The 13435-nt window shown below is 31.0% G+C and overlaps 1 protein-coding gene across 2 annotated transcripts; it reads left to right on the forward strand.

Moving 5' to 3' along the window:
- The first annotated feature begins 877 nt into the window (after positions 1-877).
- Positions 878-11895, forward strand: LOC134728205 (retinal-binding protein-like). Of its 2 annotated transcripts, XM_063592717.1 has the most exons (12): positions 878-1065; positions 1530-1593; positions 2392-2435; positions 3248-3310; positions 4976-5164; positions 5767-5842; positions 7255-7335; positions 8126-8209; positions 8900-9006; positions 9442-9581; positions 10451-10599; positions 10975-11895. In XM_063592717.1, the coding sequence occupies exons 1-12, from the start codon at positions 985-987 to the stop codon at positions 11139-11141; spliced, it is 1245 nt and encodes a 414-aa protein (XP_063448787.1). In that variant the 5' UTR covers positions 878-984; the 3' UTR covers positions 11142-11895. The 2 variants fall into 2 exon arrangements, with proteins under 2 accessions (XP_063448787.1, XP_063448788.1); XM_063592718.1 differs by lacking the exon at positions 8126-8209.
- The last annotated feature ends 1540 nt before the right edge of the window (positions 11896-13435 follow it).

Raw genomic sequence — 13435 nt, forward strand, 5'->3', positions numbered from 1 at the left:
TTCTGTAAACCAAATTATTTTGCGGATACTTAATTTCGCCTCTATCCCGTATCGCTGTGATTTGATCTCTCGATTTGCAAAATAACTTAAAGAAGTTGAATTAGTTTGTTTGCAGTATCTTGACTTCTTTTGTCTATAAGATTGACAATTCAAGATTAGGGGGATTCTTTTCTAATATTTTATTTGTATTTTTCACTGGTTACATATAGCCTCAACCTGCGTGTGGTGCATTAAATTAACTTATGTATACAGCTAAAGCTAGGCCTTGATTAAAGAAAATAAAACTGAGAGGAAGTACTCGAAATCATTATTTTACCTACACGAAATAAATATACATTTAAATTCAATTGTGATATTAGCAGAATGCAGATCCATAGGGACCTTTTGTTAAACAGTTTTGTATCTTTGAAGATGGAGTCTCATTTAATATCTTGTTCTATACCATGCACTATGCATTTAACATAACATATTTGCAACCGTGCTTGTGCTATGTGTTCAACCACTTTCTAAAGAATCCGAAATCAGGAAAATGGAGTCGAACAAATCAGAAAATCGCCAATGAGTTTGAACTCATTACTGTCGAGTTGCTGGCCAAGTATGAGGTAACTCTGTTTTGTAGCCTCTACGAAAAGAGTGAGGGAATTTTTTGTTGAACGAAGGGACAGAAAAAGTGAAAGCATTATAGCATCCACTCTACCTTATCCTAAAGTTGGGTCAAAAAGGTATTCAAATAACCGGATTTGGTCCATGTGATCCAGTCATGACGGGAGCAATGTCTTATTCGCCAACTACCAGTAGGTAATTTTATTTAAAATTAAATGCCGTTATTCATATAGTTAGTAGTATTATTACCATTTAAATCTTTTGATATCGATCACCTGCTGTTGTAATATATTTTTATTATTTCACAAACCGTAATATTTAAAAGAAAACATCGTCGACAAATCAACAATGTGTGTACTTTAAGTTGCAGGATTAATCAAAATGAACGAAGCCAATGATAACTCGAACAACAACTACAAGAAGAAACCTCTAACGACGAAGGAGGAAAACGCACTTCAACAGGTATGTCTTATGCAAGGACACAACATGATGTACTTTAACATTTCAGTCGTTCAACAGATATTAAATATACAAGGTTGACAGAATATCATGATATATCACACTTCGTACTAAAACAGATGCTGCCTGAACTAGAATTTAATTTTGCAAGTAAATATATTGTGTTTCAATCATTACCAACGAAAACACATTTTTGGCATTGCTGTGCAATGACATACTAATGTTGTATTAACTATTCCTTTGAAAGCCTTCCTGTATTATTAGTCGATGTGATCCAGGTTATTTAGTTTCTTATGTTAACTTTGAAAAGCCTCATTTTTAAACAGGACACAGTAATAACTGACTCTATATTAGACGAGTAAAACTTTGAGCAAACGTCAATGTTTTTTATTGTATATTACTTGTACTATAGTTCTATGTATATGCGTTTCGATAGACGTCTGACAGTTTTAATTTTGTTTTCTTAGTTCAAGGAGCTTACGAAAGACGTAGCAGATCAAATAAATTATGATTTGGAAAAGTTTCTTCGAGGTAAGACTCGCAGCTTTTAACATAATAGATGACTTGTGTGTATAGAGAGAATCATCTGTAGTGCAAAACTAAGACCCATTTTTGTTTCTTTTTAAAGAAAAGAATAGTTGCAAGTAGTAATTACAAATCTATTCTCCAATCTATCTGTATATATCTTGTGGGAGTTAAAATTCAATCCGTTAAAAACCTATCTATGTCTACATTTAAGTTGATTTTCATTTTTTGTGACAAATTACGTGTCTTTAATCAACTCAATTGCGGTCTACGACAATGAGCGAAACCCCTGATTTATAAGTAGCTTTAAATGGACTTAAACTTTCAAAAGTGAAACAATCAAGACGAGAAATCTGTGAAACAAAAAACAAATGGAAAATAGTATGAATGAAAGGAAAACTACAGACACTTGACTTTTGAGGGCAAATTACCATTATGCAATTAGCATGGCTTGGTGCTGCTAAATGGAAATGAAATGGAAAAACAAACAATCGAGCAATCAAACAGATACTTTATATTACAATAATCATCTTAACAAACAGATATGCAATATGGAATTGGTTGGGTTTTGTTTTTTTTATTTCTGCCGAAAATCAATAAAATCCGAATTTGTAAACTAAGTTTCTTAGTAATGGAATGCATTTGTTTTCAAATCGCAGAGCTTAAGAGCCAACGAACATCACTTTTTCATTGAGTAAAAAATGATTTCTAAATTGTGAAGATTATACATTGATATTGTATATGCATGCTATACATATATTTTTTCGTTGCGCTTTTTATGTGTTTTGTTTTTATAATTTACAGCTCGTTGTTTTGATGTTAAGAAGGCGGAGCAAATGTTACGAAATGTAAGTTTAACTCAATTCATTTCATTGATATTGTTCATTCTATTTTTTGTTTAATTTCAAGTTTAAATAAAGCATATATGTATTGTGGGGATCTTAGACATCTATAACGAATAGTTTTTTTACGAATGTTATATTTCCATTTTTTATTCGCTAAAACTCGACCGGTGATCTTGAAGATTTTTATTTTTTAACTTTGTTTAACATTCCAGAAAAGTGTTATACAGAAACCGGTCATATAACTCATGGCCATCAATTGCTCAATTCCATAAAACCGACAATGAATATGTTTTGTCATTCATTCTAGTGTTGAGGCAAGCTTAACAAAAACACGAAATAAAGGCAATGGTAGTATACCGCTGTTCTATAACCATACATCGATTTAACTGAAACAAATCTGGGTCACAAACTGAGAGAAACACAGGCTAATAAACGAAATTGAATAAAAGTGTTATTTTTAAAAATTCAAGATCATAATTTGGTATGTCAGACACGTTTTATAAATGTAAACATCTACTTCAGATGTTTAATTGATATACAAAACAAACTCTGTGCATATAACATATTTATAATAAAATAATTATTTATAGAAAATCCAAGTCATTTAATTTTGAGGTAAACAGATTTAATTCCGAAAAGGTCATATAATTATGTTATAAAGGTCATTTAAACCAATAAATTATTTATAAATTTAAATGAACTAAAATAAATGTATGTATATACCTATTCAGTATTTATTAATGTACATAAGTATATATTTAGTTCTCAACCACCATTAAAATAGTTCAAGGTTGAATACTATTTTTCTTCTACAGAGTGTTGAATTTAGAAAGACAATGAAAGTCAATACATTATTGAAAGAATACAAATCACCAGAGGTATTTTAATATAGTATAATCACATTATTATATACAATCTCAAGCAAACTGGTTACAATTTTAAATACAAAAATGCTTCCTATGCAATTAGTTCCTCACAACCAGAGCACAATGTAAAACTTACATAAAATTATGTAAAAACTTTTGACCTGACCAAATGTAAAGAGAAAATATACAAAAAATGATTAGAATAAAAAAAAAACATTTTGAATAATAAGCTTCGATGTAATTGCAAAATTTTGGTTGTCCAAGAAAGTTACAAAATCAACCGTAAGTTTAAATCAACCAACGGAAGGAATGAACTAAATAAAAACTGTCGCATTCTTGACCTAGTAAGGGCATTTCCTGGAGAACAATTTGGGTTAAACCATACATTTTGTATCTACGTAAACCTCCTACTTATGACAGTCACGAACATGAGAAGCTTGCAAATGCTAAAACAACAATCAGAATAATTGCATCAGGTACAGAGAAGACTGAACATTTTGGTTCTGATTTGGACTGAAACAAATATATCATACAATGCCAACAACAGCATAAAGACGTATATGGAATACATAAATAACAAAATGTACAAAAACAGCTGCACTGGCTATAATATACACTGTTGCTAAAAGAAACAATGTTTGTATCTACAACAAGGTGGAACCACAAGGTTATAATGGGGAAAAAAAGAAAGACGAAAGACGAAACATAAAAGACAAAACAAGAGCCGAACAAGAATAAGCACACCTCGTACCCAGTAAAACCAGACAAAAACGAATACATTTACCAAGATTTTTTAAAATATATTAATGAATTGCAGTTGATCGCATTTTAGCATAGAAATGAGAAAATATGATATTTTTGCTAATGAAGCAACTCTTCTCCAAAGACCAAATGACATAGAAATTCAAAACTATAAATCAGCGTACAGCCTTCAACAATTTGTTAAACTCATACCGCATATCAAGGGTGCAAAAGGGTCTGAAATAACAAATGTTAAACAATTCAACGAGAAAACTAACTGCCTGAGTTATTATGTACCAAACATTAAACTAATGAATAAATATAACATATACATGTAGCAACAAACGATAACCACTGTATTATTGCACCATACAGGATGTGGAGGTTTAGTTTGCTAATTGTTTTCAACTAGGGTTGGCATTTGTACTTATTGACTTTGAACTCTTGGCCTGACAATCTGTTAGAACTATAACATGTATAAATATGATCCTGTTTGGCTTGCTCCTATATATTGTTTGTAAATAATAAACATATTGTCAGGTATATATCGATGAGACTGTAACATACCCCATTCTAGTAAGAGCTCGTTAAGTCAACTTTGTATAAATGTAAACGACATAAACGAGACAGATACCAACGTCACAATAAACATTTTACTAAGAGGTCTTTGTATAAACAGTAACCCGGTTTTGTTGAAATACAAATCAATAGAAGATTTTGTTTCCTTAGTCTTTTACCATAAAAATTTGTTTAGTTGTAACTTAAATAAACTCCTCATAGATACCAGGAAAATAACATTATTTATAATTGCTTTATGATATTTGGCATTTTTACAAAACAAGGGTTTCCCTTATTGTCTTCTCATCTGTTCGTCATTTTATATTTTGTCTCATCTGTCTCATTGATGCAAAAATTACAATTTAATTTTTAAATAAGGTAATGAGAAAATATTTAACTGGGGGATTTTGTGGTCATGCTAAAGATGGTTCACCTATACGTGTAGAATTGTTTGGCAATCTTGATCTTAAAGGGCTGATGCGATCTACAAAGAAATCTGACTTTGTAAAGAATAAGCTACACGAATGTGAGTGGACTGTGAGTGACTGGGTAGAACAAAGCAAAAAGGTAAGTTAGTATATGATAATCAAAGGTACCAGGATTATAATTTAGTACGTCAGACGCGCGTTTCGTCTACATAAGACTCATCAGTGACGCTCATTTCAAAAATTTTATGTTTTCAAACAAGAACAAAGTTAGAGAGCAATGAGGACCCAAAATTCAAAAAAGTTGTGCCAAATACGGCTAAGGTAATTTATGCCTGGGATAAGAAAATCCTTAAAAGTTTTGTAAGCAGGAAATACATTTCTTTATATATAATGAGTGTCATATTATTAGAGTTGCCTATTTTATATCTTTTTTCATTTAGCCTTTTTTATAACATTTTTTTTTGTCTAGGTACAAACTTCAATTCTATATATTATCAATAGTTAAACTGGTCAAATGACAAAGCAGGATACCATGATGCCTTCCCTGTAAATGATGTTGCACATTAATATAAGAGAATTTCAAAATCTCAATTTCTGCGATGGCTTCAATATTGACCGTTTTCCCATGATAAATGCATTGTATTTATTATTATATAGAATTATTGTCATTATCTTACATAACACATAATTATCAACAATGATCAAGCATTCAAGTTAAAACACACATATTTCTATGTATAGTTGGGTAGACCAGTAGATGGGATGACAGTTATTTGTGATATGGCAGACATAGGAACATCAGCATTGTGGATTCCAGGTAAAATTAAAATGTCTTCCACTGGAAAATTTAATAGAAATTATCCTTACTTTAAAGACATTTAAAAGAAACTTTACTTAAGTCTTTTCGTCCTGTTCAGAAAATGGAGAAATGCTGATTCCTTAATACTTCCTGTAATAAAATTATTAGTGTTTTCGTGTTTGCGTTTGATTATTTTAACCTTTTCTTCAAAGGATATCGGTGATTTACTTATTTCGTCTTTGAAAAGCTAAAACATAAAATCTCTGACAGCAAAAAAATGACACCTGGTGCTAACTGAAGTAGCGGAAACAATACGCAGTTGTTTTAGTCCAGGGCTGTCGGTGGACTTAACATCTGGTATCAAACGTTATATTCCAGCCATATCGTGAAATAATAACACATTGCACATAAATTACATGTAACAGTGTCATTTGAACAATATAGAAGTATACAACATGACATCATGTAATATTTGAGTAATATCTTTCATACATTATATATTAAAGAATTTTAATACTACATGTTCACCATTTTATCATACCGACATTGATACAATACATACTTTGTTTCCAAAAAATGCCTATTGAATATACGTAAAATATTTAGTTTTGCAAATTTTCTTATTTGGTAGGGTTTGTGAATTGTACCACAATTACAGGAAAAATACACAATATTCTCTATGATTAACTTTTTTCCTTTTTGAAAAGGATCAAAACAGTTAAACTGTGCTCAGTCCGGTGGTTATCATTGTTTTATGTTTTTTGAAGAAAAAGAAATTGAAACGGTAATAAAATTAACGGTACCAATTTTCTTGCACCAGATGCGCATTTCGACAATACATGTCTCTTCAGTGATGCTCGTGGCCAAACTATTTGAAATCCAAAGCTTATATAAAAGATGAAGAGCTATAATCCAAAAGGTCCAAAAAGTATAGCCAAATCAGTGAAAGGAATCAGAGCTTTGCATGAGGGAGATACATTCCTTATTTTAAAATAATTTCTAATATTTTGTAACAGCAAATTTTAATAACACAAACAATCCGTATTTTCATGCTAGTACCGAAGTACTGATTACTGGGCTGGTGATACCCTCGGGGACTAATAGTCCACCAGCAGAGGCATCGACCCAGTGGTAGTAATAAAATTAACGGTACCAATTTTCTTGCACCAGATGCGCATTTCGACAAAACATGTCTCTTCAGGGATGCTCGTGGCCAATATATTTGAAATCCAAAGCTTGTATGTGTGTTTATGTAATAAATTTTATTTTGGGATATCTTTTTCTTAAGGAATATTCTCAAATCTAAAAACAAAGAATGAATATTATTTTTGAAAATGTCACCTCTTACCAGTTAAAGTGTTGATGACAAGAATTGTAACAATAATGAGAAGTTATTTTATCATTTTTTTATTTATTTTTTCATTGTTTAGGTATAAAGCTACACCTACATTTAGTAAAGGTGCTGGAAGACAATTATCCTGAAATGTTAAAGAGACTGTTGGTTATAAATGGTAGGTAAAGCAAGAGCAGTAAAATTTACAATTGGAAACAATTTTACTCGAAATCTTTGTGGTGAATTTACTTTAAACATATTTTATTTTTAAAAAATCATGTACATGACATACACATATAAATACAGTGATAAAATATTACATAGGGATTCGGAAAAAAGGTTTCCTTTATATAAATCCGTCTCTCTGTAGAAAAAAGATAAAGGGCAATAACTGCAAATAAAAAAAAATCATTTTGTGGAGAATTTGATGGTTTCCGTCCTAGCGTTCTGGGATAATTTGAGGTATTATATCGCGTTTGATATGACGTCATTTGAGTTTGAGTTATTTCCCTTTGTCGACATTTATAGAGAGGCAAATTAGTTTAAAACCGTATTTTTAAATGACAAATTACAATAGTACTGTATTACAATGTTAAATGAAATTCAAATATCAGATTTGGGAACAAGTGAAGAAAACTTTTAGAAATCCTTCACCCAACACGAAACATCTATTTGACAATCTAGATGACGTGCCAACAGTATATTGAGTTAAAGGTAACATACAATAAATTGAAATAAATACATTACACACATTATATCTTTTAAAAGCCAACACTTTAATATATGAAAGATAAAACAAAATGCCATTAGAAAATTCCTGACTGATATCATAAAAAGTAAATGTTGTTTGTCATGAATCTGAAACACACATTCAAGTAATTATGCAGGACTGATTATTAATTTCTAAACTAATGACTGATTCTTCTTGAAAAGACTCGCGAAGGTTTCATTGATCATTTACATTTCAGCTCCCTTAATATTTCCGTTACTACATAAAATTGCAAGGCCATTGCTTAGTGAAGATACTCGACAAAAATTATATGTTAAAGGAGGTATGTTGGCATGTAATACTGTTTCAGTTTGCATCATGTATAGGTTTCGATCTAATGAGTGTACTATAAAAAGGGAAGCAATTGAGTGATTGGAAAACAAGTACAACAATAATACCGAACACCGCGGTAAAGTCATTACAGTAAAGTCTGCAAAAACTGCCAATAAGTAAACATGTGGTGACATGTGTTTTACTTTCAGTAACAAGTAAACTTAACAGTGTACTATGTCCTCAAATTTTTTTCTGCATATGATTTCCTACGCAACTATATCATTTCCCTATAACTAGAACTTTCAATACAAATGATTCAAAACAAATTTCGTAATAGTTGTCCTTAGTACTATATGTACTTACTATGCCATTTGAAATAGTATATGTTTATTACGATGATCAAGATAATGGCAAAATACTTCAGTGAAAGATGGCGATTGATAAGAATTAATTACTAATCTGTTGCTGGATTTGTTTTGATGGGAAATGTTTTCCATTGACTATATTTTTGATTTACAAACAACATTAAGATTATTTGACTTTTCAATTGAGGAAACTATTTTCCCGAAATGTTAAATCAAAATATTTATTTACATACTCATAAAACACCTTGTCCCCTAGAAATTATGAATGGTCGGCCCCTTGTGACGCATCTGTAGAATATGAAACATTAAAAATATTATTTTTTTCTGCATTGTAGATAATTACAAAGATTTGCTGTTAAGTTTTATTGATGTCGAAAACTTACCAGCTTGTTATGGTGGTACTTTAACTGATCCGGATGGAAATCCTAATTGTACAACAATGGTGAGTAAAACATTAATTTGGTTTTTATCATGAAAGTGTTACACATATTCCAATTATTTTAAAGTGTTTTGGTTCAAACATACTGGTATATATTGGCGTTGACCAGTAAGCTTTAAAATTCTATATTGAATCTGTTGTTACGTAAAAGAAACAAAAAACATGTCGGAAGATTTTATTTTTGAATTTTGTATTATAAATGTGATTCATACACATATTTATTACTCGAAAAATATTCATTTAAATGGTAAAATGTTCCAAATAAATGTTTTCTTTTGTCTGTGTTTAAAGTAATATAATTCGATGGGAGACTTGACTATCTTTACTTTCGATTTTCGTGTATTGCATTCATTGTAATTTCCAGTGCTTTTTACTGGACATATATACATTTTAAAAGCACGAAACTTATCTACTCTAATGTGACCACACATGTTTCAGATTTGCCAAGGTGGACCAGTTCCAGAAGAGTATTACTTAGATAATACAGATTTAAAGGATCAGATGGAATCTGTTACAGTACCGAGAGCTGGGAAAATATACATAGGAGCTAAAGTAGATAGATCATTTAGTGTACTTAGGTAATATACAAGATAATAGAATCATATGCAAAACAGTGTGGCTGTGGCCATTGGTTGACGTCCTAATTATCCCATTGACTGAGACACATTATGTGAACATTTGTCTGTAACAACCACTGCTCACTGTGTACTTGTTAAAGAACTTGAACTGTGGGGTTACCAAAGGTTTACAATACCTAAATAAAGTAATTCGAAAAATTAATCTTGAATAACACGATGTTATGATTTATATCAATAATATAAATCAAAACATAAAGGTTATTCCTGATTAATTTTTCGGATCATTTCATTATTAAAGGCGTTAAGAACCTTTGGTGACCCTACAGTTTAAATTCTATAATAAGTGAGTAGTGGGCAGTGTCGTTACAGAAAAACGTTCACATAATCGGTCCCGGTCATTGGATGAATTAAGGACGTCAATCAATGGCCGCAGTCACACTGTTTTGAATATGATTCTATAACTTAATAAAGTTGGTAAATGTAAAGATATTTTCCTAGGTTAATCTACATCAGCATGATTAGGAACGCTCAAAACGAAAAGAATGTATAAATAATTTTACAAATAAATGTGTGGGTAATGGATAAACTGTTCATATGTTGCGTTCTACAATGTTCTTTGATATTCATGTATGTATACCTCTTTGTAGTCTATAAACGAAATAACTACTTTGCAAAGATGAAATCAGTCTCATGGAGCTGTTTTAGGGTTGTCAAATGATATGGTTTGTAATCGCTGAAACGGTTTAAATGTACATCTATCTTTACTTCGTGCGACCGTACGGTCGATGTCAATTATTTCGGAATTTCAGGCTTCTGTACGGAAATCAGTATCGTACGATTTTGAAAAGCTATATGTTGGTTTATTGCAGTTGGGAATTTCAAACTGAAAATCACGACATAGAATTCGGACTGTTTTATGAGGAAAATGAAAAGTACATTCCCATTATTCCTGTGGCAAGAGCTGATAGTCATATTGTAACTCATGATGGCACGTACACCTGTGAAAAAGTTGGAAAATGTGAGTAGTTTATATTGTTACTAAGTTTTGTTCAGCTTACAGATAGTTGAAATAGAGCTTGTTCTCATTTGCGGCTGTGCATCGTCTTCGATTTTCACATTTCATAACTAATTATTTTAACAATTCGTGAGAAGATTTATGAACCGTCCAAATTACCGGTGACAACTGACCGGAACAATGTAATAATATTTATAAAACAATTCCTTACTGATTCAGTAAGACAAAAACATGACTACATGACAACGTTTTTATAATCAAAATGTAATCATTACGGTGAACAGTCGGTTTATAAAAGTGATTTATTACTTTTCTCGGACGAAATGCATGACAGATATGTATGAAATATATGTACTCGTATTTTTTTCTTCATTTTAGATTTCTTGTGTTTCGATAATGAATATAGTTGGACTAGATCAAAGCAACTTCGATATACATGTGAAGTTTATGAGCCTGATCAGACTATGTTTTCAGAAGACGTCACCAAGCTGATGAAGGATGGTGACGTCAAAACATTAACAGAGAAATTCAAATCACTTAATTGAATATGTTTCTGATTGTACACTTATTTAATTTTTAGGGGCCAAGTGACGCTCGCTTACGGTAGCGGGATTTTACCTCTGTGTTGAAAACCCACTGGTAGATTTCAGCTGTTTTCGTCTTTTTAGTCGCGTTTCTGTCTCATGTTAAATATGTCTCAGATTTACTTCTGAACATGCAAATGTTCAATTTTTCATTTTCATCATGAATGATTTGAAAGGCATACAATATAAAAAAAAAAGAAGATGTAATATGATTGCCAATGAGACAACTATCCACAAACTCTAGATTTTAAAAAGGCATTGTTCCGGCTATATGTGTTATCCTATTGTTTGACCTTTGTCGTCCTTCTTACGTATCAGTTCAGCAGGAAACCAAAACAAAAGAAATAAAACTGTCATATCCATTTATGCTCGGACTTTACACACACTAACAACGTTAGAAACACACGAAATTACTGCCATTCTTATTATTTATGTTTTGTAAACCGTTGTTTGCTTCTTTGGTCGTTTTCATTTTCTGCCATAAGATTGTATCAAGCTTTTACTAATGAGCTTACTAATTCTTTGGTATCTTCATATCTTTTACCTAAAGTTGACAATTTTTACAGAAAGGTATTATTCAAGTCTCATAAGTTCGTTATATGAGACAACATAGTATAACCACTTTGGAAGCGTACACCACGTTGTTAGATAGACATGTGGCTATAATAATTTAGGTGGTGTGTCAATTGATCGATATCAAACTATGTCAAACCCATTTTTGTTTTCTTTTTCAAATCCTAACTTACTCCAGACATGTTTACTATTGTTTGAATGGATTGTAATATTACTATTTTATCTCAGGACATCCAGTCAGTAATCATCCTTCCCATACACCAAATCAAAGTACGTCACATTTGGTTGCATACAAAAAAGGGTAACCAAAACTATTCCCTTGAACTTTACAGTTGTAGGAAATTAATCCCGTTTTTCATTGCGATAGAACAATCGAAATAGTCAAAATTTATCTTTGGTATTCCAAAGCAACATTTTTTTAAATTGTTTTTTCTTTAGAATATTGTAGAAACTTTGGTTAACAAAAGCTTGTTCACATGGAAAAAAATTGAACATTCAATTTGTTTATTTCCATTGAGTTTTTGTTCTCATATGGAACGAAATGTTACGTGAAATTTGTTTATAGTACTAGATATAATAAAACTTTACTTATGTCAGTTAGTCCTTTATTTGAAACAAAGATAAATTCTGCTCAATATTTTAAAAGTGCATATTTCACAAAGACTTATATATTTGGTAATTTTAAGTAATTATTTCAAATCCATATGTATTTCAAGTCATGTAAAAAAAAGTATGTAAACGGCAGTGGGAATATCCACTTGAAACATGAATACATTCTAGATGTCATCAAGGTAACCGTTATACTATTATTTGTTTTTCATTTCCTTTATATTGCTCATATCCTCAGTTGCCTTTCACATTTATTTGAGGAAATATTTGTTCTATTTTTAAGATATGTTATGAAAATGAAGATGTGGTATGATTGCCAATGAGACAACTATCCACAAAAGACCAAAATCACAAAAACATTAACAACTATAGGTAACCGTACGGCCTTCAACAATGAGCAAAGCCCATACCGCATAGTCAACTATAAAAGGCCCCGATAAGACAATGTAAAACAATTCTAACTAACGGCCTCATTTATGTAAAAGAAAAATGAACGAAAAACAAATATGTAACACATAAACAAACGACAACCACTTAAATACAGGCTCCTGACTTGGGACAGGCACATACATAAATAATGTCGCGGGGTTAGTTTGTTTTACTCTAGATCATTACATGAATTTCTTGGTAATTGTTTATATCTAGTAATGATATTTTAGATATTTTTTTCTCTCCCCTATGTTGGAAATCAATAACATAGGGCATCGTCAATACTAAAGCCTGAATATTCTCTTGTTTTGGGGCTTTCTTATGTTTGATATTATAATTTCAAATATACTGCATGTACCATACAAAAATGGTCAAATTTGAGAAAATGATTAATTCAGTAGCATTTTCAAAACTAAACCGTACAAAAGTTATCTGCTTATCATTCAGTGTGAGATACCCCTGTTTTGTAAACATCCGTTTTCAATCGGTTTCAAGAAACAAAATTAATTATTACTTTGACAACATTGAATAGCTCAAATTCCAAAATATTGTATTAAATTTGTCTAATGTTTACATTAACACTTTATTTTTGCAAAATACTTTAATTAGAGAAATGTTTGGTATTACAAGAAAACGGTAACATA

This window comes from Mytilus trossulus, chromosome 8, assembly GCF_036588685.1.
Source record: "Mytilus trossulus isolate FHL-02 chromosome 8, PNRI_Mtr1.1.1.hap1, whole genome shotgun sequence".
NCBI classification, from domain to species: domain Eukaryota; kingdom Metazoa; phylum Mollusca; class Bivalvia; order Mytilida; family Mytilidae; genus Mytilus; species Mytilus trossulus.